Source organism: Pseudomyrmex gracilis, unplaced genomic scaffold (assembly GCF_002006095.1).
Source record: "Pseudomyrmex gracilis isolate BER0280 unplaced genomic scaffold, ASM200609v1 scaffold_11, whole genome shotgun sequence".
In the NCBI taxonomy this organism is placed as follows: Eukaryota; Metazoa; Arthropoda; class Insecta; order Hymenoptera; family Formicidae; genus Pseudomyrmex; species Pseudomyrmex gracilis.
In genome coordinates, this window is record NW_018020595.1 from 242,095 (window position 1) to 268,937 (window position 26,843).

Genomic DNA, 26,843 nt, shown 5'->3' on the forward strand with positions numbered 1-26,843 from the left:
ATAACGTCAAGGTGCGAAATACGCGCGACGGAATTCCGGTCTGGACGAACAAAACCTCGATTCTCGAAGGCTTGCGTGAAAGACGTGTTCGAGTAAAAGTGACCTGGGGACAAAAAGTATCATGATGTATCGACACAGTTGGCTAGACACAACAAAGTCAAACAATGCTGTGTGTGTGTGTGTGTGTGTGTGTGTGTGCGCAAGAAAACATTTTATATAAAAACATTTCTAAAAATATTTCGATACAAAAACTCATTTTAAAACATCAAGATCTAAAGTTATTCGATTATTCCACTTTTTCTAATTGCTCCGAACCAATTAGAAATGTTATTAATTGCGGCGGTACAAAATTAATTTGAAACCGGGCGGACGAACGCGCATCCGCCGATTCTTTGAAGAGGTAAAGAAGCAGCAGACTTTTGTTACCCTCTTCCGCGTATTCTTTCCGCTCGGCAGCTGCAATTAAATCTATCTGTTTTGCTGGGAATCCATGCACAATGCGGTTCCCGCGAGTTCTGCAAGACAAATGAGACTTTTTCCTTCATAGGGCGAATTTAATGTCTCAACTTTGAGATCGCGTCGCCCGATAAGATTTTGCGGCGCTCATCGCTTTGCTAACGATCGTTTTACTTGGTAAACGATGACTAGACCAGTTGGATATTTTTTTTTTTCTACCTGGAGCACGCGAACTGAACAAAGTGTTCTTGAAAAAGAAAACAAGATAGTAAGAAAAACCGTAATAACGTGTAAAAAATTAAAGAAGTTTATATATTTCGAATTTAAAAACCGGTTGCGCACGCCGGTAATTTTTCTTTTTTCTTTTTTTTAACCAACGAGTGACGTCATAAGTAAACCGAGAGTATAAATTGAATATCGCTCGCGCGTCTGCTCCGAAAGTGAATTTACATTCGAATTGATATACGCGGTCGTTATTCAATTCATCTAATGGCATTCGAGATAAATTTGCACACGTGGGTTTTACGATTGCACGATCTTTCATATGCGGTCGATAAAAAAAAAAAAAAATATGTGCGATCACATCGATTAAACCTGACAATTTTCGTCCGTTTTTCTTCTTCCCTCGCTCGACGAATTAAATTCCTTCCCTTTGAACACGCGCACTCTGTATATATGCATAATTCGGTCTTATGTAATCGCGAGTATTACGGCCGACAAAATGACATCACGTCCAACGTTACGAGCGTTGAGGTCATCAGGTACCGAGTCGGGCCGATAGTAGTTTTTTTTTTTTTTTACGGCCATCTTGTCACGTACTATACGTGTGCGAGATGACAGCGCGTATGTACGTATGTACACGCAGGTAGATGGAGTACATTTCTCGATAGAGCGAACGCGTACTTGGCCTCGGTCTGTGTCGAGGCCAAACATCTGAGAAACGCAATGATTATTCTTACCGGTTCTATTCTCGATGATTTTCTAAGTCATTTTTGTTCGGAAACGGTATACGCAAATAAAGATAGCGAAACGTATTACGCGTGCGTACATGTTATATCGATGAAGTCACGATTGAGAAACATTGTTGAAGGAGATGATCAAAAGGCACAATGGTGTCTCTTATACGCACAATTTACGCGATCGAGAAGTGAAAAAAGATTTTCATGGGGTAATATCTCAAGAATCGACTGAACCGATTTTTAAAGACACGTGATCAAAGTAAAGTCACGTGTTGTTTTTCCACTCCTCCAATGTGTATTATAGAAGTGACCAAAAGATAACAATGTATAGTAAAAAGACTAAAAAGTCAAGCAAATGTTAACACTCGGCACACAATTGCATCGACTCTTTCCCCGTGTAGCTCAAGTATCAAAATCCAGTTTGCCTCCTTTAAGTAGATCTGGCCGTGGGCCAAAAATCAGTAGAATGTTCAGCCATTCGAAAAGAGCACAGACTGATGCAGACAAGCGTGTACTTACTTTGTGCGATAGCTATTAATCAACCGCGACATCGTCGGACATAATCATCGGAAATTTTAGGTTCTTCATCACAAGTTAAATAAGAGAAAATAGCGTGAAAAGGAAAAAGCATTTGTCTTTAAATATATATATACGGTTAAACGGTCTCGTGAAAGTTACGAGTCTGTAAATTTTTCGTTTTTTCTTCAAACTTTTGATTTCGATCTTGCGGCAGTTGCTCGACTAAGTGTTATCAACGTCATTATTTATAATGAAGTCACACGTGATCGCTGCGATCGACGCGTGTATATGAAAATGCTGCAAAATTTGATTCGAACATACATATTTATACATACATATTTATTGCGCGCGTTTTTCACACAATACGTTTGCCGCGATCGAATTTGGGACACGAGTCAACCAGTTTGTTCGAACGTGTGTGGCGTTGCCACGTTCCAATTTTCCCTTGCGAGGCTTATGTGATCGTGAGTCATCCGTATCGTCATCGCGAAAAGTATACGCCTGTGTGATATCAACCCAAGTCGGAGAAAGAGAGAGAGAAAGAGAGTGAGACGACAAACAGCGCGCGAAAAAAACGCGTTCACGCGAGAGAAACGTTTCCTCCGCGAAGAAAAACGCTTTTCCTGCCGATCGTGTTTTGCGGAAGTTCTTTCTTCAGAATCCCCGACCGAGTTCGGCGAGATCGGTCGCTTCTCTCGGAAAAACAGGTCGTCGTGAAAAAAGAATCATTTTCCGCAACACGACGGGGAATTGACAAATATTCGAAACGACACACAAATCGCGCGAAAATAAACAGCGTTTGACATTTGCACTTTCGAAGGATGAAACTGATTGAATAATTTTGGCGCTTACTATTTTTTTTTTTTTTTTTAAATTCTCTTTCAATTTTCAATTTTATCTTCAAAGATTTGACGTCGCGCTTAATTACACAGACAAAAAATGCAGTTCGCATCTGCGTCGTTATTAACTCTTCGAACTGTTCTAACGACGTCCGTATACGCATATGTATCCGTCAAACGGTTGAACTCTGAACCCATTATACACGTTGGTTATTAGGTTCAAAGACAATTTCTAATTATATCTGCACGACGTCACATTCTAACACGCCATTTGTTACGGTAAGTTAAGCGCGGCGGAAATAGCTCCGAAGAGATGATGAAAACGCGCGAAGTGATTTTACCAATGTAACGCGCGGCAATTAATCAAACCTGTTTCGTGTTCGTCTGTTATTTAGCCCGCTGTAATACCAGTAATCTCTATAATTTGTAAGACAGACCGCGTCCTTTTTCTTGAAGATTCTCTTAAGAACCCAAAACTGTTTTCAAATATGTCCCCAACAATTATTCGAAAACAAAAATACCGAATATTTTTAAAATACAAAATGACGAAATCGAGTCGACGGAAATTAAAAAACAAAAACGTCGTTGTTGCTTTGTTCTGTCTATCTCTTCTTGTCTTGAGCTATTACGAAAGTCTATTAAAAATAATTGGAGCAAAAGATATGCGCGAGGTGGACTCGACGAAAAAAATTGAATCACTTCAAGCGGAGAAGAACCCCTTTGTTCGCGTTTTCGGCCGTTTCTGATATTCGTGCGTACACACGTCACTCAACGTTATCCGACAACGCAAATCTCTTCATCGCCGTGTCCTTTTCATTGGGGCTTAATTAAATGTACGTTGGATGTGTGCCGAGGTATAGGAAACGAGAGCGGGAGGACCCCCCGACGATTTCTCTCTGACTGGGGGGCAAATGGAGAGCGCGGTTGAAAGGGTCGAGGTCGCCGACTATACGGCGTGTGCACAACAGCGTGAACTAAATTTCAGGAGTCTGCATATTTCTATATTCCCCGAAACTCCCATTGGAACATTTGCTATTGCAAATTCCATTGACACACGTTCTCTCTCTCTCTCTCTTGCGATTTAAAAAAGAAATCGCGATGGGAAATTTTTGACGGTACAAATTGCAATTTTTTTCCTTGCAAAATTATGTGAAATAACAACACGCCACAATCGTCCTCTCGCGCAGAGATAAAATCAGAAAAATGAAAAATAACATCGATATAAAAAATAAAAAGAAAAATACAGACAAAAAGCGTAATCGATCTCTAAAACGAGATGATGCAATAACTGCAGTTCTGATTTTTTTTTTTTTTTTCATGCAGCAGAGCTTTTCTACTCCTCTTCTTCATTTCACTCCGGACAATGCCGGAGTATCTGGATCACATGAATGTCCTTGGGCGATACGAGGGTCTCGAAACTGGAGACCACACGAAGGGAATTGAAGTTATGAAGCGCTTCCTGCCTTTCGCAGCGCGAAAGAGAGTAGAAAGAGAAAAAGCGACGGGGCCAGAGAAAAGTAGTGTGTACATAGACGAGAACTGATCACGGCAGAACAGAGCAACACGGAGCATTATACAGGTAATAAATACACAAACGTACACTATCGTTGTACGTGGGTATATGTGGGACAGGCAAGATGGAGTCTCCGGCACGGGTCGATATGAACGCGGCAGCGCTATTGCAGCAAACCGCCCCCTATTCGTTCCTCCGCGGTCTCCTGCTTCTCTCACCACCTTTGCTTTTTTCCTTCTCTTTCAATGTATGCGCTCTCTCTGTCAGTAATTCCCGTTATTTCTCCAGCCTCCTATCACCGATATATATCGCTATCGACACCGTTTGCTCATCGACACGCGTGTTTCCTTTTTTCTTGTTGTTAGTTTTTTGAGAAAAAACGCAACTTTTTGCGTGATCAGTGAGAGAGCAAGAGGATTAATTACAGACCAGAAAACCGCGGAAAAAAGCCCACACCACCGCCACTGCACAGCGCGTGGCGAACGGTTGAAAGTATATTCAACCGTTACGACTAGTCGAACGTGTTTTTTTCCGGAAAAATGTCTGCGTAGAGAAATATTCAATTTGTAATCGATATAAGAGATTTTGTTGTGCACTTGTTACTTTATCTCTGAGATATTGTAAAAATAATATAAAAAGACAAGGCAAATGAATGCTGTTCAATTTCTTGTGTGTGTATTGATTTTAATTCGCGGCGCGACTATCAAGTCGCCGAGTTCAATCTGTTGCACACGCGGTAATTGCCGCCAAGAAAAAGTGTTCATAATTTTTATAACGCGATGAAGATGAAGAAGCCACGGGTAAACACTTTTAATGAATTCTTCTTGCAATTATCCGCTCGCTGCCTCGTCATCGTGATGAGTTGGTGTTTGCCTGGACGAGTCCAGATATAAAACTCGTTTTACATTAGCAGCTGACGTGGCGGCAATGTAATACCGAACGATTCTCTTCGTCCTTACGTATTCCCGAGACGACGGTTGCGGCGATTGCGAAATAAAGATTGCGGTTTGGTATCGCGAGGAACCCCGACGACATAAATTAACGGCCCTCCTTTCCCGTTCGCGATATTTACAGACATGATTTTTTCATTCTTTGACCTTTCAATTTTTTTCAGCGATGATGTAATCCCGGTCACACGCGAAAACGTTGTGTGTGTGCGCGTGTAAACAAAAATAATCGTGATGCGATCCTCGCGAACGCACGGAACGGAATTCGCATTGTCGCTCACACAACGGGATTCGCTGCTGGTGCCGTGTAATTAAATTTTTTAAATCATGTTTTTATTGATATTATTACATTGAATATAAATATAACATCTGTGTTTTCTAGAATGCAATTCACATTTCTCGCGTAATTAATATACGTAATTATCATGCGAATGGAAATCGGACGGAAATAAATCGTCGCGACGATTTGCAATATGCAAATGTTAATGAATGTTACAATTGAAAATCGACACGGACGTTGTTCGTGACGTCAAACAGTGCTTTTTTTTTTTTTTTTTTTACAATCGCGTTCTCTACAAGTGTCGGCAATCAACTGCGATTTTTAACTCTAATGTCGCAAGCGACATCAATTATCCGACGTCAGAAAGATGACATGAAATGGACTGCGACTCTCGCGCAAAAAAAAGCGTTTCTCTTTGATCCCGCACACATACATTCGATTTCGACTAATTGATTGTTTGCCCGCGCAAAGCGCGTGCTCAATGGATACCGTTTCAATTGTGTTACGTCATTTCGATCTCTCCCGCAGATCCCGCAGTACGTTTGATTTCTTTCGTGTTCGCAATGCGATTGAAAAAAAATTGACGATTTGCGTTTAACACGTTTAAAGCTCAAAATCACTTCCAAGAGAGTGCAATTTACGTATAAAATCGCATTTCTATGCCTCGTAAAAATGTTTATAACGCGATGGTTTTGAGAAAAAAAAATTCGAAGGAAATATATTATATCGCGCAGATTGTGTGTCTTCGAAACTTTGAATATAGGAAAACACGTTCGGGTCTAAAAATAATAATTAACACGCGCGGGAACACGGATGACCTTCTGCTATTTTATTTTGAGAATCTTTTAATAATGCAACACACACACTTCTCACGGACTTTCTCCGAGGTGATGAAACATCATCATCGGTAATAATAACAGAATAAAGAGAGCGATTAATCACCGCCAATTTCGCACGCGAGGAGAAATTAATTTAAAAAAAAATTTACGAGGAAAACACGCGTCCTTGATGATCGCTCTATTTGCTTACACTATTATAGAGTATAAATTAGCGCGCAACCCGCGATAATCTTAGCCGGTTATAAATGCATTAGCAGCTGACCTAACCTGCCTACTCGATAATCGATGCGGGTTATTGCACCAACTCGCGAATAGCTTCACTTTCGTCTACAATGTAACTCGATATACCGCGCTTTTTGCACCGCTGCCGTTGTCAATTGCGATAACGCGATTCTTGTCGCAACTTATTTCGTGTGTATACATTGAAATTTGCCTTAGACATTAAATGTCACAACAAATATCCTCGCGTAAGTATTTTCGCTAAAACAAAAATTAAATATCACACAATTTGCAAGGTCGCGTCTCATCTCACGCATGCATCACACGGCGTTTGCGAAGTGGGTCATTATCGATTATATAGAAAGCCATCGCACACACGAGCGTGTAATATATTGTAAAATGTCACGCGAGAATTAGGGCAGCAACAAAAACGAAACACGTAATCCGCTCTCCGTTGAATGCTTCCTTTTTATTCGGTAATTCTCTCTCTCTCTCTTTTTTTTTTTCAAAGTACACGGACTCGAATAATGCCAGACCGGACGCGTCAACTGGTTTTTAAGTCACAACCACATGATAAATACGACTATAATCCCGTGTTATGTGTATCCTCTTCAAGAGATAGAAGTGTAATGTAATACTCGCAAATTAAATTAAGATCATCGAAAAATTTGAAAAGAAACAAGTTTAAAAAGCGAAATTTATTAATAGAACGAAGAATTTATTCACGCGAAGAAGATAAAGATAAACACAATGACTTGCTGAATTATTTCGACGATGTTTTTTTCTTCAAATTTTTATCATACAAACGAACTAGCGCGTTTTGCGTGCATAAGTTATTGCGCATGTCATTAAAGGTCGGGACGAGTATCGCGATCGTATAGAAAAATAACAACGAAAGAAAAGACGAGCGTGAGCAAGTTCCATAACGCATACGTATAATTCCCAGAAGTGGCGGACTTGCATTAAATTATCTCGCGTTCTCGAGTTTCCGTCGTGAGAACGACGACAAAAGGGGAAAAGGAAAGAAGAGAAGGATTCCGAAATCGTTACGCGCGCGCGTCGCGTCGAGCGACGTGTTTTTTTCTTCCCCCTCGTGTGTCGGGGGACAAATTAAGGAACGTTCGGCTGACGTGAAACCCTTTTCGATCGAAGCGTGATGAGACACCCCGACGTTCACGGAAGGGTTCGACAAGGCGAGAAAAGCAAAGGGTGATAGAAAAAGGTATCGGCGACGCGACGAGGACTATAACCCCTATGTCGCGTTCACACAGCTCGCCACTTATCGCGAGTATGTTTAAAGTGTGCACCAGCCGAAATGCGCATTCGAATTATCGCGCTTCGTTGACCGCTTCCGCGTTTACACAGCACCTTTGAAGTCCTTCAAGCAAGGATCTTCAAGCCCGTTGAGGACACGGATTGGGTTTGTAAAGCAAAGTAATGCGTCGACGAGGAGCGATCGTGCATTAAACACAAACGGTTTTTTCTAAAAATAATGAAGTTTTACCTGTAAACAGTTTTTTAAAAAGAAAATCTAGATTTTCGATTTTGCAAGTTTTTTTTTTTTTGATTGGAATTAAAAACATCTTCGCTTCTCCGCGCGAGGGCGAGATTTAATAATTAAATCAGGTTGTTAGTGAAAGAATCGCCGGTCGTGGTCGATGACGAGTAATAACGTTTCATGTTTGCTGCTGCTTTTAACGACAATGACATTGTACGCGGTGTTAATAAAGTGGGTCAATCACGACTTCCGATGGTGCGTTTGATGTTCGCGAATTTGTCAAGGGCGAAACGCCAAATTTCTCCGGAAGATCTCGTCAAGAACGTAATAAAACACTCTTGTTGGAACATGCAATTGCGTAATCTTTCCACAAGATAATTAATAATTCCACTTTTTAAGCTGTCACTTTGTATGACGTCATTTCTACATTAAATCACAAGCTCGACTTCTAATAACAAACAAGTATATCTTTCTGTAAAAAAAAAAAAACTATTTTATATTAATTTTATGCAGCGTAGTGACAATTTACATTTGTTTTGAATATTTTAAGTGTTTCAGCATATTTAATATTCGCTCAACATATTCCGACACAACGATCTTCATCGCTCGTCGTATTCTCGTCATAAAACAGACATTGAAAATAATTTACTCGACGATTTCCCTATAGACTCATCATCCTATTATAATAAATCGTTCCTGAACACTCGGTGTGCCAGATGATGTCGTATAAATACTTGACGATCCGACGATTTGCCGCGATTTCGAGAGACACCGCGAGCTAAAGCGAAAATTTCACGGAGATGCGCTTGTCGTCGCCGGACGTTCGTTCAGCGTAAAACGTGGGAAGCCGCGTTTCCTCAGACCTGAACGCAATTGCGTTCAACAACGTAGCGGCGCGAAAGCATTTATTTTCAGCCCACCTTTGCGGAAGAGACGCGATGTACACGGGATTCAGTGATTCGATTCCGCGAGACGGAAGAAAGCTCTTTCACACCCTCCTGTGTCTTTCGCGTGTCTCGTTCTAATTTGTATACACGCACGGAAAAAAGTGAGAAAAGCATTTTTGTTTTTTTTTATCCAATAGCGGACTTTTAAGCCGCGACATATAAGGACGATGCGTGGTGGAGGAAAACTTCCTTCCTTTCTCTCGCGGAACGACTCGATGCCGGTCAGTGTACACACGTTACCGCACATACATACATAACACGCGTCCTGCGTTAGTCGGCGTTTTAGCATCGCGATCTCATCCGGCGAGAAATCGCCGAATGGAAAATGTGATGTGCGTATTGTACGAACACGTACGTACGCACGCATGCGCAACTTGAATCGTAAAAATGCAATGTATTTGCTAATTGATATACGCGAAGATACTGATCGAAAATCCTTTCATGTGGCTGTGCCGGTCTCTCGCATCAATGAAATCGTTTATCTAATCGTTTCGCGCAAATCACGTTTCAATAAAGCTATTCTATTGGCAAATAATATCCGCGACCATCGCGCAGCACGGGATTTACGTACGCGCAAATTTCACATCACGTGTTTTTTTTTTTTTTTTCTAAACTCCAAAGCGCGCGATTTTAAAGATCATTACGTTCGTTTTTGTTCAAAATTGTATCTTTCAGTTTCATTAAATCACGCACACGGTCTTTCATTTTTATAATATTCAAACAGAGCTAAAAATTGGAACGTTCGTAGAAAATATATTCGTAAATTTTTTTAGCTCGTTCAAATTAGTTCTCGGAGAAAGTGTTCCAGAACACGAATAAATCAATTTGTATGGCTCTTATGAGACACGCTGCGTTAAATTAGCGATACGATCGCGCCGTGACTGTTCCTTTAAATTACTCGAGTACTTAGGGCACTTGTGTGACTAAGTATGCCACAAGAAGAAGAAGAAGAAGAAGAAGAAGAAGAAGAAGAATGACACATCGTCATCCGTAAAAAAAGAACGCACACGCGTGTGTGTCACGACGCGGTGTAACGCGTATTGTCTTATTATTGAGAGCAATCGTACGTAACACGTCACACTTGGTCATCATCACGCTTTCGTCAGCCTTCGTGCGACACGTCAAGTAACGACAACGTAATCGTCTAAAAGCGCATCACGAAAAGGCCCGTTTAAACACGAATCCAGCCCGGTCGAAACCTCCGTACGATGTGCATATATGTATAACTCTACACAGTTGACCTACATTCGGTGATCGCTGCAGCACCACCTTAGTGTCCTTTATCGTGCGCACGGACGTCCTGAGCGAACAGCTATGCGGCTTCAAATCAGCCGGCACAAATTGCGGTGTCGCTTTTCTGCTAATACAAATAGCTCCGCAATACGAAAAGCGACACGCAACCCTGCAGCCTCTCGACGAAGTTCTTCTTTGTAAGACCGCACAAAAAAAAAAATTCGCTATTATACGGTTAGCGAAAGAAAAATTTGCTAAGCCCACAGAATTATTTCTGCGAGCCAACGAAATCTTCTATTGGCAAAAAATTCAAATTTTTTCTTGCCGGCTATATATGGTAACTAATCTTCTGCTATTAAAAAACAAAACTTTTTTTTCTGTATAGAGTTGTGAAACAGATTTTAATTTCGGCGAGTAATAACGGAAAAACGTGTTTGCAGGTCGTGGCATAAATTCGATGCCTCGGAATTTTTTAATCGTAGACGCGCGCAGGTCACTGATATCAAAAGATACCCGTGATAAAAAGCAGTGAGTTTGTTTTACATCGAGAGAGCACGCAATCTCTAGTGGCCGGCAATCTTTTAAGCCCAGCGTCCCGATCAATTAATCAATTCGCTATCTAACAATGTGAGTCAGCGCGAGCGTAATTCGACGGAAACGTATTTTTATTTACAATCGCGTTCTCGCTTTCCGGATCTCTCTCTCTCTTTTTCTCTCTCTTTCTCTCAACGGGATTGGTTAACCGTGGCCTCGAGACATTGTTCAAGGTTCGTTGGCGAGGGTCCATGGTGAAATTGTGACGCAATCACCGAGTTCGGAACACGCACATAAGAACAGCGGCTAAAGAGCGTATACTGGATGTTAGATCGATTGTAACAAGATTCTCGATCTCGAGTCTACGCACGTGATGCGTAAGACAATTTTACTGATGCAGATTTCACGGAATCTCGATAAGCGATAATCGCCGCGACGATCGCTTTACACGTCGCGTTATCGTTGGCCTGGTGTATCAGTGAAATTTAATATGTCACCTTTCAACTCTAATGCGATAAGATATAAATGTGTAATAATCGCAAACTTTTTTCTCGGCATAAATTATTATTAACTGAAAATCAAATCATAAGATCTACACAGTACAGTTTATATTAGGAACAAAATTGTTGATATAAAATAAAAAATTAATTAACGTCACAATGTCTGAGTGTAAAATTTGTACTCTTGGAATATAATTGCGTTAAAAAAAAAATCATTCGAATAAAATTAAGTCAAGGATTTTCTTGTTTGCGATAACGATCAATGTTTGATTTGTTTACCGATATACGTATCGATTTTTTTTTTTAGATTTGATAAAGAGTATAACGATAGACATACACGTATATGTACATATACATGTTGTGAATCGAGACGTCAAAGAAGTATCATAGCGTATGACGTCACATCAGATGAAATAAAATAGTTTAGCAACGATTTATATTCTCGCCACGTTGCTCGTCGTGAGAAAAAGCGACTCACGTTACTACGGTAACTTATGCTCTTCTCGAGATACACGTGCCGTGTGCCGTCAGAGCTCCACCTTCTTAAGCTACTACAAATTCTCGTAAATACGTGTGTATATATATATATAGACACGTGTGTGACATCATTCCGGCAGACGTGAAAGAAAAACAGCGAAGTAGAAAATATTTTACTTTTGGCATCCGAATAAAATATGCATCTATGCAGGCGCAGGTGTACATGCCTCCAGGGAGAAAGAGAGAGAGAGAGAGATGAATACAAACGTATGCCGAAGTCAAGAAGACGAAGTAAAAGAGAGCTATAGGTCAAGGAAAACTTTTTTTCGTAAAGTTAACATAAGAAACTTAAACAAGAGGTAAAATTATTTATTACTTTACAGCTTCTTCCAAGCAATGTCGCAACTGGTTTCTCATCCTTGAGCGAGAAACTTACCTTGTCCGAAACTCTCTTGTGTTCGGATTGTCTCTCCGTTACCTGACTACTACCTCGGCTCTCCGTTGTACGTAACTAGTCGTCTTAACGACGTAATCAAAGCGAACAGTTCGGAGCGAGACTGTAATTAACGAAGCGGCTTGATTGTCCGAGCGGTCATTTCGAAATTGCGCGCACTGATTCGACTTGAAGGAGAAGGAAGAAAGATCCTTTTCCTTAGAGTTCCCTACGAGAAGTGTGTTCGGGATTTCCGGAACCGTGAACCCGCGGTGCACGTGCACCTACCACTCCTCTCTGCCTACTTGCTGCTACACCTTCGCAACAGCCTACGTCCTAGAGTAACCGTGACCTTTCGGCCGCAACAATCGGCCGGCTAACCGCGGCTCGTCTTAATAGTCACTTTGCATGTGCTGCCACAGCCGCACTCAACATATAACGATCCGCGACAAAAGCATTCGGTTTTTCTCGGGTGTATCCCCGAGAGCAAGTAAAGATCTCTGTCGCAATATTCGCGCGATCTGTGTAAGCGGACATTGACAAACGGCACTATTTTCGTCTCCACGTCTAAATACCCGATGAGATACGCTTTTTAACGTTGGTATTTGATTTTATTGCGAAATAATACCGGTTCGTGACAAATCTGTCACGTGAGATTCCGCGTGTGTTTTCGTATATACGTGCGAGGAATCCGAAAATAAACTCGGAAAAGATTTTCCATCGCTCGCACAGTTTTTTTCGCGATGGATTTGCAACGTTTTCCCGGAGCTTTAAAGTCGCCAATTTAATTCCGATTTATTTTTACGATATTGACGTGTTAACATTGCAAATATTTTTTCATAAAAAGATTCGTTTAAGCGATGTATCTTATCGGAAGTTAATTCAATTAACGTAATTTACACATTTCTGTAAATATATTAAAGTTTCTCTGAATTTTTCGCAATTTCTTCAACCATCATATACGCAACTTTGAAAAATAATAGACAAGTTTTGTGACCAAGTCGTAGCAACGTACGTTGATTCGATATACACATTCGATATCCATTAAACTGCACCGGGTGCAACTGTATTAAACTTCCCCTCTCGCATTTCACTCACGCAATAGAAATTGAGGATTGACACACAGCGAGACACAGTAGAACGTGAGCCCGTACATGCTATTAGATGCCATGTAATACATACGACGGCTATTATTTGCGATAATGCTACCTACTGTTCCTGTCTCGTGGTCAAAAATACATCACGTATGTATGTACGTTGGTTTGTGATGAACCAATGCACACACATCATGCAGCACTCAACTTTAAAAACTTCAACATTATTGCGTGAAACAGCAAATTTCTAAACGACGCAAATAAAATAAACATCCAATACAAGCCGGAGATGACTGACAATTAATAAAATATAATTTACTTTTAAATAAACGCACATAAAATATACGTAAAAATCCAAAATCAAAAAGGTGTGAAAATATGTTAAATTTCAGTGTCGTCCGAAATACGATGTAAAGTATAAATAAAATTCAAACAGAGATTCAATGTGACTTCCTGTGTTTTGTTCATTAAAAGTGAAAAGAAACATTTGGAAGCATTATCGTTTTTCTGACAGGATTTCCTCTCTACTTGTATCTTTAGGTAAAAAAAAATATATAAAAAAACATCCAAAAAATTTTCAAGACACTGTAGAAAAGTTCGGTTTAAATTTCTTTTCTCACATCATAACTATAATTAAAGATACATTCAATCAAACCGAGTTTTCAGATCGCGAAACGAGTTCTCTATTTGACTCTATAACACATGCGGACGAGTGACGAGATATCTCGTCATAAGATAAAATTTCCGCAATGTGTTAAATCCCACATTCGCGATTTCGATTGCTTCAATTAGAAAAAAAGTTTCATCAATCCTACCTTTCCGGCGCGTGGCAGTGTCTCCACGTTGGTGCCGCCGACGACGGGTGCCTTTTCTGGTCCACCGTTTTGCTGGCTGACGTTTATGTTAGCGTTGACATTGTTGACGTTGTCGGTGACGTTCGTATTCATGTTTGCTCCGCTAGTAACGTCGCCGGTGCCGCCACCGCGCTTTCCGTCCTCGCCCGTCATCCTTCGGCCGCTCTTCTGTCGATTCACACCCTCTCGTCTTGTCTCACACTCTCTCGCTCCCCCGTAGCCGCCGTCCTCGCCTGTTCTCCTCCCCCGTCCCGTTGATACTTCCGCTTGTTAAATCCCAACCTCGGTCCACGGTTAGAAATCCCGATATCTGACGGTTGATCGAGTCTATCAGAGAGGATCAGGTCAAAAACGCGACGGCGATAACAAACATTTGATTGCAATAACGTGCAATTTATATTTCGATCTTACGGCGGAGGATTTTGTTGTTCAAAGCACGAATTATGTGTTTTTGTTTTCAACTATTAACATACGAATCTCTAAAATCATATCGTCATAGAAGAAGTTATCAAGTACGAATCGTGTCTGTCTGAAATTTGTTTTAGATAATGATTGTATAATAAAATTAAATATCTATATTAGTTTTACAAACAAAAATCTAATTGCAAACTTAATCTATCACGTGACTGAAAAATTAACGATTTTTACGAAGATACACACGCGATGTACATAATAAAATCAAATATATCAAGAACGCAACTACGGACTTTCATCAAACACACAACCATGGCCGAATTACTTTGCTTGTTTCTTGAGGAACGCTATTTTTAGTCTCTACTAAACGATACGGGTGGTATAACCGTACATGATGGAACGAGATCCAGGCACACATTGTGTGCGAGCGAGCACCGTTCGCGTACTATTTTGTCAAGGGAAAAAATTTCGACGCAGCAAATTTTTTCGAGCTACAATCTCGTCGCTGACGAAGATTCGAAACGTTTTCGCGAAGGTTTTAAATATTTACCGTAACAGTAATCTCACGATCGAGCAGGTCCAAGTGTTTTTGGGCGGGAACAACCTTTGGCCGGGATCGCGAATACTCCGATAAAGCACGAAACGACGTGCGTTTACGGGGAACGTACGTTGCGCACCGACGATAACGGCGGCGACCCGCACATTGTTGCGCGATCACGTATATTATTTATACCGGAGATAATTGCGTTGTCGCAAACACAAGAGAGAGACTTCTTGATGATGACTTGCGTGAAGAAGAACTCTAGGAAATCGCGAGAGAGCGTAAGTCCCGCACACGGTCGACGCGGTGGAGGCACAGGGAAAATCGATTCCGAGCGTGTCCGTTCTGCGCGCCTCTCCGAGAGCCGCAGCGATAAAAGTGGCCGCGCGCGATCGTTCTGGGTTTACGACTGAATATCCCGAAGACCAGTTTCTCAGCATCCACTCCGAGGAGCGTACCTTTGAAATTTAAAATTTATAAGCCTCTGCTGCGCTCCCTTTAAATTGCCAATGTTGTTGTTTTTTTTTATCATACTGTCAATTGAAAACTTAAAAGCAGTTCTCCGAACAAATTTTGACATTAATTGTTAAATAAATTAATGAAAGATAAAACAAAAAAAAGAATTTCTATGATCGCAACTTTTTGCAATTTGTTGTAAATTCGTCATTGAAAAAATGATTTTACGAACATCTACCTTGAACTTATGCGGAATAAATTGCCTCGGTCATTTAAGGATGCTGCGAGTCGATCTCGAACAAAACCGGATCGAGCGCGATCTCTCTCAGCGGGAAAACCGGTGGATAATATGTAACAAAATGACAGCCGCATCCCGCGCGAGCGTTCCACGACGGCTAAACCGGGATTCCGCTCGCAATTATACGCACACACATATACGCGTACACACATATAAGCGTTATATCGTACGTATATGTGCACGTCGGTGCGGCGTCGACGGCGCCGGGTCTGGCTTCTCTGATGCGGTAACGTTTCGCGATGCGATCGATCTCTCGAACCCTTTTTCCCGCACTTCGGCCGAGTTTTGTCGCTGTTCGATGACGCGCGGCGCCTCGATTCCCCACGATTATCGAACGATCACGCGTCGAACGCTACTCCGAGTACGCGCAGCGAAAAAAAATGCGGCAGCAAGGAAGCAAGAAAACGAGAGACAGACGAGAAAAAGAGAAAAGGGAGAAGAAGAAGAGAGAAAAAAAGAGAACAAGACAGGTCGCGCACTAACCAGTGAGGAGGCTACGGTACGTAGCGGGGTTGCGGTGGATACCTTCTCCGAGTCCCACTACTCTGGTGCGTGTATCAACCACCGCGCGGTTATTTAACGAAACACTTCTCCCATCGGGCGATTCTCTTCGTTTCCACTTGTCAAATCACACAATAGCGCGCCGTCATGTTTCCCATCACGTCGTTCTTCTTCTTCGTGTTCTCCTCGCCTCTTCACATTAACCGGTTGTGCGCGACACATATACAACTACCTCAAAAACTACGGAGTCGCGTACCAAGAAAGTACGAAACGCGTAACACGGCCGCCCTCCCGGATACTCTGCGCAACGACGTCGGAGAGTCAGTTCGAGAGAAGGAGTTTTTTTCCCCCACCCACAGTTCCCCACCGCGAATGCGCGCGCAATGGCGAATTCGCGAACGAAAGTAACAGCCGTCGCATCATCTACAGCCGATAAGAACGAAATCGTCGGTCACGTGAATTTCTATAGTTGAACGTATCTCCGCTTGGATGCGCTAATATCGCATAGAAATTTATACATACAAAACTTACTTGTCATAAAACGTCGTATTCACAGTCGGATCTTCTATTTGAGATGAAATTTAAGGTTCATCTTCAGACGTTCCGCAAAGCGATGAAACGGTCTGTGTGATGTAGGTTTGCGATCTTATACGATTACGATTAAAATTTCGTTTTGTGCAAAGATGCAAATCTGAACGCACACAATATAACCGCGTTCACATGAAGGAATGCACTAATCAAAGTATCACATTTTCATATCCAGGCTAGAAGAGAGGACACTCTGATTGGTTTATTCTATTGGGGCTTTAAAGACGCGCGTAAAGCCCCTTGCACAATGGAAGGAATAGCGATAGCGATAGAAATAACACAGTTTTTAACACAGAATTCCAACTCGTCGGAAATTTTATCGCTATTGCTTATTCCGATTTTCTGATCTGCATTGATACATGTGTAGTTTTGTATGTTAGATTCCGCTGTTCCTACCTTTATTTTTAAATATAAACTCTTTAAAGCCCTTTGCACAATGGACGGAATAGCGATAGCGATAGAAATAACAAAAGTTTAAAAGAGTTTATATTTAAAAATAAAGGTAGGAACAGCGGAATCTAACGTACAAAATTACACATGTATCAATGCAGATCAGAAAATCGGAATAAGCAATAGCGATAAAATTTCCGACGAGTTGGAATTCTGTGTTAAAAACTGTATTATTTCTATCGCTATCGCTATTCCTTTCATTGTGCAAGGGGCTTAAAACTTTTGTTATTTCTATCGCTATCGCTATTCCGTCCATTGTATGTACAAGAGGCTTAACACGTTGTTGTGCCAAATGTAGGACCACGTCTACATTTGGACATAGCGTGCGTATCGACAAGTCGCTCGTGGACATCGCTACGTAGTTGCCAATGTATACCACTCGTGGACATGCGCTAGCTTACGGAACGGAAAAGCTCTATCGGAATGGACCTGGCCGCTCTCATTTTTCTCTCTGCGATTATACACGTTCTCTTATAGACCTGGCCGCTCTCAGTCTTCTCTCTGGTCAAACAGAAAACGTCGCGTACCGAGCTGGATAATATAGGCAGCGTCATGAAAACGTCTATATCATCAGCTCAATGAGCAACGATATTTGACTTACATTTGTACTATTGCTTGTGTTTTTGCACATGTAAATAGTGTAAAAAAAATCTTTTCATCCAAACCTTTTGTCCGCTCTTTTATAAAGTTTGCAAAATTTTTTAACTAACCGTCTGATTGTCAGAAAACTATCGACGGAGATAAGAAACTTTTGTCAGACATCAGAGAGGGCACTGGCTGAGATTCCGAATCAATCTGCACTCTCGCGGAAAATAGCGGGAAGTAAATATTCGTCTTGAAGCGCGCAATGACAGAAACAAATCAAAATCGCAGTGCCGCGTCGCGGAAGACAATTTTTTTTTTTTTTTTCTGGTACGATTATTTATTGATCAAAATCGTAAATGTCCATGAGAGTTTACTCAATAAACAACCAAATTGCGTGTGTTCTCCCTTTCCGCGCACAATAACCATGTTGCGATCACGAATCGCGTCTTTTCTGAGACACGACACTCGTCTTCGTACCTTCGTCTACGCACTTACCAATAACCTTTACACATCGCCGCAAATTTCTGCCGGGAAAAATAAATCAAAACGAAATAAAAATTCTCAAGTTATTCCCGTAGCTGTAGTAAGTTATCAAATATAACATTGTAACAATAATACGTTAGCGTGGGTAAATTCTAGCAAATACGCGAATAGAAGAAAAAAATTGCGCAAAGTTTATCTGCGCGAAGAAAGTAACAAAAACTGTTGTTAATTGCAAATTACCGCGAGAGAAACGGTTGATAGCAATTTATCCTTGAAAAGATAGATACGGTTATTTATTACATGTTTCCACGAATTCATGACCTTCTTTTCCTACGCGTGTATTTTATGTATACTCAATTTAAATTATCAGATACGAATTCACAGGTGTTTCGCGTTACTTGGCTGGTGTTTAACAAACCTAGAATTTTAGATCCTGTGCGGATGTGGCCGACTCGACGGTACTGAAATTTCGGAAGCCATTTCGGCGGCCATAAACTTGCGCCAGAACAATATGAAGCCGGAATTTTACGCGCCGGACATTGAATACCCTTCCGTTGATCATCTCGCCAAAAAACCGGATGCCACCTGTCCGAAGAGAAATGCTCTCGTTGAAGGCGCCAGATTAGCGAGAACGTGCTGCAAACCTTTGTGCGAATGCGAAGCTTGTACACACGGCGGTCTTCTCATACCAGGAGGATTTGGCGCCGCGCGCACTTTGTAAGTGTTTGCAACAATCTATTTTTTATGTCTAAATTTGATGTCTAAACTCTTCGTTGACAACGACTGGGTCACTTAATAAATATTAAAAAAAAAGTACAAAAAATATATTTAGTGCATACGCGGAACATTTTGATTATTCGGTAGAATCAGAAGTGACCCAGACACGGAAGGGTACGACGTTTTTTCCTCCGAGAGGATTAAGACAAAAATTTAACTCTGTTCTATTTCTCGCTTTCTATAAAGGAGCAATTTTATTGAGAAAGGTGCTCAGTGCACCGTTCTGCCCGATTTACAGCACCTTATCGAGGACTTTTACTGCGAGAAAAAACCAATCGGTTCGATGTGCATTGCCAGCGCAATTGTTGCCAGGGTGTTGAAAGGCGTGACGGTTACGCTTGGCAAAGATTGTGAGTCACTTGAGTTGAGTCTCTTCGTTGTTTAACCCTTTCTTTTTCCCTAACATAAAAAAAAAAAAAAAAAATAAATACTTCTGCAGCACCTAAGGAACGGTGGCCACACGGCCAATTCATGAAAAGGATCAAGGAAATGGGTGCTAAGCTAGAAATGAAAGATGTTACCGAAATAGCGGTGGACAAAGATTACAAAGTTATTAGCACGCCAGCCTGGTTATGCGAACAAGCTACTTACGCGGAAGTTCACGAAGGTATTGGCAACCTTGTCAAGATGTTGAAGAAATGTATGAATCACTGATACGTCGGCTACTGTCTCTGGAAATTATTGAAATGAACAACGCTCTTTGTTGTTGCCATTTTTCACGTTTGTACTTTTTTTATATTTATCTATTTACGTGCTTTCGACAGACAAAGTCTGTTATTTTTTTTTTTTTTGCACCAACTTGTGTAATTAAAGTGCTTTCGCAATTTTATATTGCACGTACTGTATATGCGCGCGATTTTTTGTTTTAAAAATATTTAAAAAATAATACACATATTGTGTACTCATTTTTACAAATACGCATTTCTTTTAACACGGGATTAACATGGATGAGAGCGGGGTCAGGAGTGTTATTTGTCGAAAAATATAGTTTATTCAATTTTTTTTTTATCACGCCTTTTTTCAAAGCGACGTGAGAGACGATCGGGACACGCTTTTCGAATATGGTTTTTATAGTAAGTTAATACACACGTAAGCCTAATGATACAGTTAAAGTAATCAACAACAAGTGAAACAACAAATCGAGATCTGCACCGAAAGATTAACAAGATTCCTTCGTCGATTTAGAGTTTCGTGGGGGATCTTGTTCGTTAGATAACGCGATGATATTTGCCACGAACTTCGTTTTGAGATGAAAATGAGGGGGAGAAGTCTTGGAAATTTCAGCGTTAATTATTATTATTCTTTCTCTTTGTTTCATTACGATTGCGAATGTGGCAAGAAATGTTCTCGAAGGAGATTTCCTTATTTTAGTCTTTCTTTTACGTCTACAATTTCGAAGCAGTCTTCTCTTCCAGACCGCAAGCATGACGGAAATTGTAATTAGCGAGTTTTCGTAATCAATAGCGAATGCAAAATGTACAGTCTTTAATGTAATTTCCTTAGACTTGGGTCTCTAATTAGATTCAAGAGTAGAATTTCGAAATGTTACGTACGCGTTTTACCGCAAATAGGTCATCAGCCACGCGTTTAGACATTTTTTCTAACGAATGCAACATTTGTCACATTTCGCTTTAGCTAAAGTTAAAAACTAAAGTAGTAAAAAACCGAATCGAGATATAAATTTATTTCTACGACATCGTATTTTTTGCGCACAAGTCAAACAAGTTTTTCTGCCGGACAAGTTTTTTGCAGATCTCTGTTCTTTTTTGTGTTTATATTTTCATCTTCTTTCGACACCTAAAAATAAAACCAAGGTCACTTGCCTTGGGAGAGAGAAGAAGAATTGCAACTAAAAAAAAGAACAGATCTCATATATATATGTATATTCTAAAATAAACATGTAATATATATCCTACGTGCCACGCTTACGCGTATTTTGTATAATTAAGATAACGAGGCCGCGCGCGCAAGCCTCGTGGAAATTCGTTTTTTTTTCTTTTGACCGAACGCGATTGTCGTTGAAAGAATTACTGATTCCGGAATCGTGACTTACTCGAGCGGAACGTTCGCGTACGAGCAAGTGAATTCAATCGACGCGTAAAAAGGTCTCCGTGAATAATCGCCGCTTATAGTTAGCTTTGCCGAACGCCTTGTCGAAACGAGAACTGTTCTCCTCCGAAAGGTGTAGAGAAAATACACATAGCGCTGCGGGAGGAATTTTCTAACCGAGTTCAATTATTTTACACAAAATTGTAAACAGCAATTATTCATCCAAGGTTTTTGCGATACTTTGGAATCTTAAGATCCAGTTATTTTATTAAAAATACTTATTTGGTTAAAATAGTTTTTATCGCTCAGAGGAAATGAAACTTTGTACGACGCTTATAAGTTAAAACCTACGAACCGGTGTTTTCACTCAAGCTCATAGTCCGTGTTTACGTACCACTGTCAGAATTCCAAGTCTAGGAATTGAATATTGCCGTTTTAACCGACGACGACGACGACGACACGCGTTTGTTAAATTTCGAAATACGATTCTCGGATCGTTGGATTTTTTCGGATTGTGATTGTTGATCGAGAAGTTCATGCGCGCGCGCGCACAATATTGTCCCGCAAATATGCGAAAGTGCGAGTCTCTTCTGTTTCTATTGCACGTTTTTCAGCACATTGCTCCTTCATTTTTACAGAGAGAGACGACGCTTTTCAGACTTTGGTTCTGATCTCGAGGCCAGATTCCGCGTTTTGGGAATAATAATTCCGTGTTTTGCGTTCGCGTTAGCGTACACTTTTTTTTAGATCTACACCAACCACAGCTCAGCTCAGGGCGAGCAACGGCTCGACCGACATGCGAGACCTTCTCGCTTTGTCGTCCTCGTACTGCTTTATCTTCATGAGCTTCCACTTGCCCTTGCTCTGCTTCTTCCTCGGCACTTCCGTGGTAGAGACCTCCTCCGCGTTGGACAGCTCCTCTTCCTCCAACATCCTGAGGGTCTCGATGATATTTCTGGGTTCCGTGACGCGTCCGGTAGCGCTACCGTTCTTGTTGGCGTACACTACGGACAGATGCGAGAAACTGGACTTGGGCGGCGCCGTGATGTCGGCGAAGTCGCGGAAGTTCGCGAAGAAATCGCCGCCGCGTATCGGCTGGGGCTTCGGATTTCTGTAATACTGCGAGCGGCCGCGACTGTGATAATACGGATTGTACAGACTTTCGTCCACCGAGTACTCGTCGCTGTCCTTGTCCTCCGGATAATAAGTGCCGCCGCGAATCACGCCGAAGTTGCCCGAACCCAGTAACGAGTGATGATCCTTCGTCGCGGCGGCTTGATAGTTGCCGCGGTCGCGTTGGAAGTAGCCCAGGAACCTGTTCGGACGGTATCGCTGCTGCTGTTCCGTGAACGGAAGTCGGTGATTCGCGAAGAGCTCCGCGAAGGACGGGAAGAAGTTCTGACTGTCGGTCTCCAGACTCTTGTCCTCCACATCAGCGAACTGCGTGACGGCGGTGTTGTGTTGAGTGTTCTTCGCCTCTAGGTCCTCCTTTGAGGTGTCAGGATTCTCGACTTCGGATGACTTCTCGCTGCTCTTGGTCGTGTTCTTCTCGTTGTTGCTCTCGATGGTGGCAATAGTCGACACCTCCGTCTGATTGTTCTCTCCCGTGCTCGCTTCTTCCGGTTGCGGAGTAGTTTCGACTTCGTCCGGTTCCATATACATGTCGGAATCGTCGTACTCCTCGCCTACCTCCGACGCGGACGCCACGGAATCCTACAAAGGGAAAAAGAAATTTCTCCAATTATATATATGCTGAAACCACGAACGCTGTCTCTCAAACAATAAATGCCAATACGGGCGGAGAAAGTCCGCCGTGGTAGTCCGCGCACGAACAGAAAAATATTTTACGAGCACTGCTGAGACTGCAGTACTCTCCTAAACAGACTGCCGGTAATACATGAACTTTCCTCGCGTGTTTTGTGCGCGCGGACACAACGTGCGGGGAATTTGTGTAACGAGCGGAACGGTCGATGGGCTTTTAAAACTAGGAAATCGATTTCGAACCACCGAGATTATCGACGATAATCGTACGAGAACACATAATAGAAAAGAATATTAAATCTTTTTGTTATATAATTTTCCAATATTGTTTCGTGGCGATCGAGAGAACCGTTTCTTCTACTTCCGTTTAACGTTCTTAATTGAACGTTACGCGACGAATCGGGATCGTTGGCGAAAACATCGAACAATCCGGCGAATTGATCCGGCGAATTGTGATTACTCGAGTCTGTGATAAAAAGGTTTCGATGATGACTGCGATGTGCGATATTAGTTTTCCTTTCGCGGGGTGCATCGAGCGAAGAGTGACGGCGGCCCACCGTGTCCTCGCCTTGACATTTAAGGAATCTTCGCGTATACCGGCAAGACTAGTTATACCACCGTAGGTACGTCATATACATTGACTCGTACTACGTTGGCGCGCCGCCGTTCGGAGTGTGCCACAATAGCGCGCGGTATACGCGTGTGCACACGCACATGCTCGCGCGGGCGCTTACGACGATGTAATGTAACGAACGAAGCGCACATAGATGACTGGTTGAAATCGGTTGCAACACGTCGGCGACACGCCTAGCATTGTTACGAATATGTCAGGTCAGCGTTCCGCCTTAGTGTAATACACTCCGCTCCCGTATCAAAGTCTGTCCCTACAAATCCGATACTAATCTTCTTACGTATGTCGAATCACAATTCGAACACGCTAGGAATACAATTTGAATTTAAAAGCGATGCTGAAATCTGTTCTATCTTTTTTTTGCTGCTCAAAGAAAAAACAAGCATCGCAAACGCTTTGAAGAAATCAGTGTAGATAAGCTCGCGTGTCAAAAATAAGATTAAGGCGATTGCGACCTAAATTACAGGCCACAAATTAAAAAAAAAAACTCTCTTTATTAAATAAGCGCATAATTTGCCGAAGAAGAAAAATATGGGCGCTTAAAGTCGCACGGCTGGAAATCAAATCGGCGGAGAAAAATCCGACAAGCACGAATAACACACAACGGCCTATCCGGATGTTGCGCGGACACGTGTGGATGTAGACAATAAATGCTACATGCGCCGAGCAATAAGCGTGATGGATGCCTCATCGCGGCTCGTAATGAGAAATGAAGGATGAACGGCGTTTTGCGCGAGATCCTACGCGCACGAAGAAGACTTTTGATCGTATCGGGCAACAAAGTAATGTGTCGCAGTAAATCAAACTCTGGGTGTGTAATTATTCGCCCGTTTCTACCTAATGCAATTAAGTCGGCGCTACCCATTCTTACACACCGAGGCAAATTGAAATACACACTACCTTCCCCCGCATCTCAGAAGATATTAAATTTCGCACTCGGACGCGCTTTCATTAAATCTCTATCGGCTCTCGTGAGAGATGTGCAACAATATAATTAAATATCCGTAATAACAGTAATAACAGCGCTAATGAATCATTATAATTTTAATTTGAAAATAAATTACTTGCGTGTGGTGCAACTGTTGTTCATTATAATTCAATAATTGCAATGCGTACGGTGTGTACACACAGATCCAAATACGATATCAAGAATATGCAAGTCTCTCTCCGTGCAATAATGTACAAAGTGCGTACGAATGATCGGAAACAATAGAAGCGGGAAATCAAAGGGAGACAGAGATAAAATCACCTATACCTGTATACAATCATATAATTAAACAAGAATATTATAATTTAACAAGAATTAAATATAGAAGGGAGAGAAGAAAAAAAAACAAACTGTAATTATGCAATTATAATACATAATTTAATCAACCCGGTTGATCGCGTCGGCTTGCAAGATGGCTGCTGTAAATGAAGTAGCGCATTAGCATTCTGACTTTTAATTTCCTCTCTCAGATACAGATCTGAATGTATCTAACATTCGAACACACACAAACGCGCGCACTCGTTAAACTTCTGTCATTAAAAAAATGTTACTCGTAATTTTGTTGAATAACCAACTGTAATGTATGCGCGTCAGCGCGCGCTATTCCATTTCACATATTTGAATAAAATCGATGAAATAAGACCGACAGAATTAATACCGCGCGCGTCAGTTGGGATTATACGTTGTGTGTTTTGTTAGATAATACCGTCAGGGAAAAAGATACGTGTACCTGTAAGTAAGCAAAACCAAATATGTACTCTTAGGACAAGCGTACCCAACATATCAGATATCATGCTCGATTAGCGACAAACAAGAAAGAGCGGGAGAAGGACACAGAAAGACACATTTTATAACCGTTACACACAATTACGGTGCGTAATTAGTTCCGCAACATGCACACTTGACGGACACACTATGCTAAGTGATTGTGAATTCGAGAATTATGGCGTTACTGATAAACCAGCGCGCGCGCACTATTTGAAACCAGAAAGTTCTTACAGCGCCGCCGTTCTCTCGCTTGATCCCACATACGTATTATCTCCTTCGCCGCGTTTGTCTCGCGACTTTATGTTTTTTATTACTATCCAACACAGAGAAGGAAGCGGCATGAAAGGCTCTCAATATCCTTCGTAACGATCGACGGGATGAACTGACAACGAGAAAAAAGAAAGAGAAACGACACGCTATTATTACGCGATTACAGAACGCAAATTAGAGTCTCTCGCAATGAGTTTTTCACGTGCTAGAATAAAGTTTGCACGCGCACGTGTGTGTTGCGGGATCGACGTTCGATGATTATTATCTCTCAAACGCGTGTCGATGTGTTGTGTACACGCGCTATCCAATTAGCCGCGGCATCTTCTCCGTCTCTTTTTCGATGATATGAATTATATGTGAATTAGAGGCAATCAGCTGACGAGAGAGGTCGCACGATGTGAATAATACGTTCGTTCGTAGACCGAATCGTCTTACCCTTCGTCAAAGAAACCTTATGTGAAGCGTTTTATTATGGAAGCACGCACACACGCTGTTGTGACACGCGAAAGTCACAACGACGGCGCAGAAAATCCCGGAGCGAAATCGCTCAGACCGCGATCGATCGTGAAAGACAAGGACTTGTAATTTTATTGCGCTTCTTTGATTCGTCAGTTCAATCCTGTCGTATATCTCTTTTTTCCTCGTTAAGGATTACTTAAATTCAGATCGGTTCGCAGGAAAAACTAACGTTATTGGAATTTAATGGCCAGAACACATTTGTCATTAAATTATCAAGTAACAATTCTACTGTTGAAAATAATTACGAGTGTAATAGATAATAATAATGAAATACGGAACACAAAAAATACGGAATGTGTGTACTGCGAACAAAGAGAAAATTCATTTCACTTTATCTGGCGAAAACGCTTTGAAATTACAAACTTATCAAACTCTATGTATGTAAAAATGTACATATTACGCATGACATGCATATTTATATTACGCGCGTCACGGTGTAGAAATCAATTGATTTACACATTTTTTTTTTTAATCCCGGTTCTTATCGCGTCGTTAAAACATTACGGTTCACCGTTGACGATTGCTCGTGTTTGTGCTGTCGCGGGGTATGTGATTTACATTTACGGTACACGTCGCGATATGATCTTCAGCTGAGATATATAATTGCACGTGTGATTTACCAC

General features: G+C 41.5%; 3 protein-coding genes across 18 annotated transcripts in view; 1 reads left to right on the top strand and 2 right to left on the bottom strand.

Moving 5' to 3' along the window:
• The window catches only part of LOC109863641 (ankyrin-2-like), an 81,147-nt gene extending 64,508 nt beyond the window's left edge, over positions 1 to 16,639 (bottom strand). For 11 of the 15 annotated variants that reach the window (XR_002251371.1, XR_002251369.1, XR_002251370.1 and 8 more), the window contains exons 1-2: positions 16,334 to 16,639; positions 14,103 to 14,468 (exon numbers count right to left, since the gene is read on the bottom strand). Coding sequence is in view for 12 of the 15 variants with exons in the window: in XM_020444005.1 (XP_020299594.1) it covers positions 14,103 to 14,294 (192 nt within the window). In the remaining 3 variants the exon portion in view is untranslated. Of the gene's footprint in view, positions 1 to 14,102; positions 14,469 to 15,105; positions 15,555 to 15,790; positions 15,935 to 16,333 lie in introns of those variants that run through there. The other 4 variants (XM_020444000.1, XM_020443997.1, XM_020443998.1 and 1 more) reach the window with 4 other exon arrangements.
• Positions 16,640 to 18,274: 1,635 nt separating this feature from the next.
• LOC109863609 (ES1 protein homolog, mitochondrial-like) lies at positions 18,275 to 20,105 on the top strand. Of its 2 annotated transcripts, none has more exons than XM_020443922.1 (4): positions 18,275 to 18,557; positions 18,888 to 19,174; positions 19,421 to 19,584; positions 19,674 to 20,105. In XM_020443922.1, the coding sequence occupies exons 1-4, from the start codon at positions 18,399 to 18,401 to the stop codon at positions 19,886 to 19,888; spliced, it is 825 nt and encodes a 274-aa protein (XP_020299511.1). In that variant the 5' UTR covers positions 18,275 to 18,398; the 3' UTR covers positions 19,889 to 20,105. The 2 variants fall into 2 exon arrangements, with proteins under 2 accessions (XP_020299511.1, XP_020299512.1); XM_020443923.1 differs by having other exon boundaries at positions 18,473 to 18,557; positions 18,880 to 19,174.
• A 965-nt stretch (positions 20,106 to 21,070) lies between these two features.
• Positions 21,071 to 26,843, bottom strand: part of LOC109863608 — a 50,021-nt gene continuing 44,248 nt past the window's right edge. Inside the window, exon 3 of the mRNA XM_020443921.1 lies at positions 21,071 to 22,996. Within this exon, the coding sequence (XP_020299510.1) occupies positions 22,049 to 22,996 (948 nt within the window). The 3' untranslated portion in view covers positions 21,071 to 22,048. The remainder of the gene's footprint in view (positions 22,997 to 26,843) is intronic.

Bases quoted from the DNA above. Each gene is read 5' to 3' on its own strand.
- LOC109863609 (XM_020443922.1), top strand. From the start codon at position 18,399: ATGTTGCGATCACGAATCGCGTCTTTTCTGAGACACGACACTCGTCTT. The intron at 18,558-18,887 runs GTAAGTTATCAA...CTAGAATTTTAG, and splicing joins AAGTTATTCCCGTAGCTGTA to ATCCTGTGCGGATGTGGCCG. The intron at 19,585-19,673 runs GTGAGTCACTTG...ATACTTCTGCAG, and splicing joins GGTTACGCTTGGCAAAGATT to CACCTAAGGAACGGTGGCCA.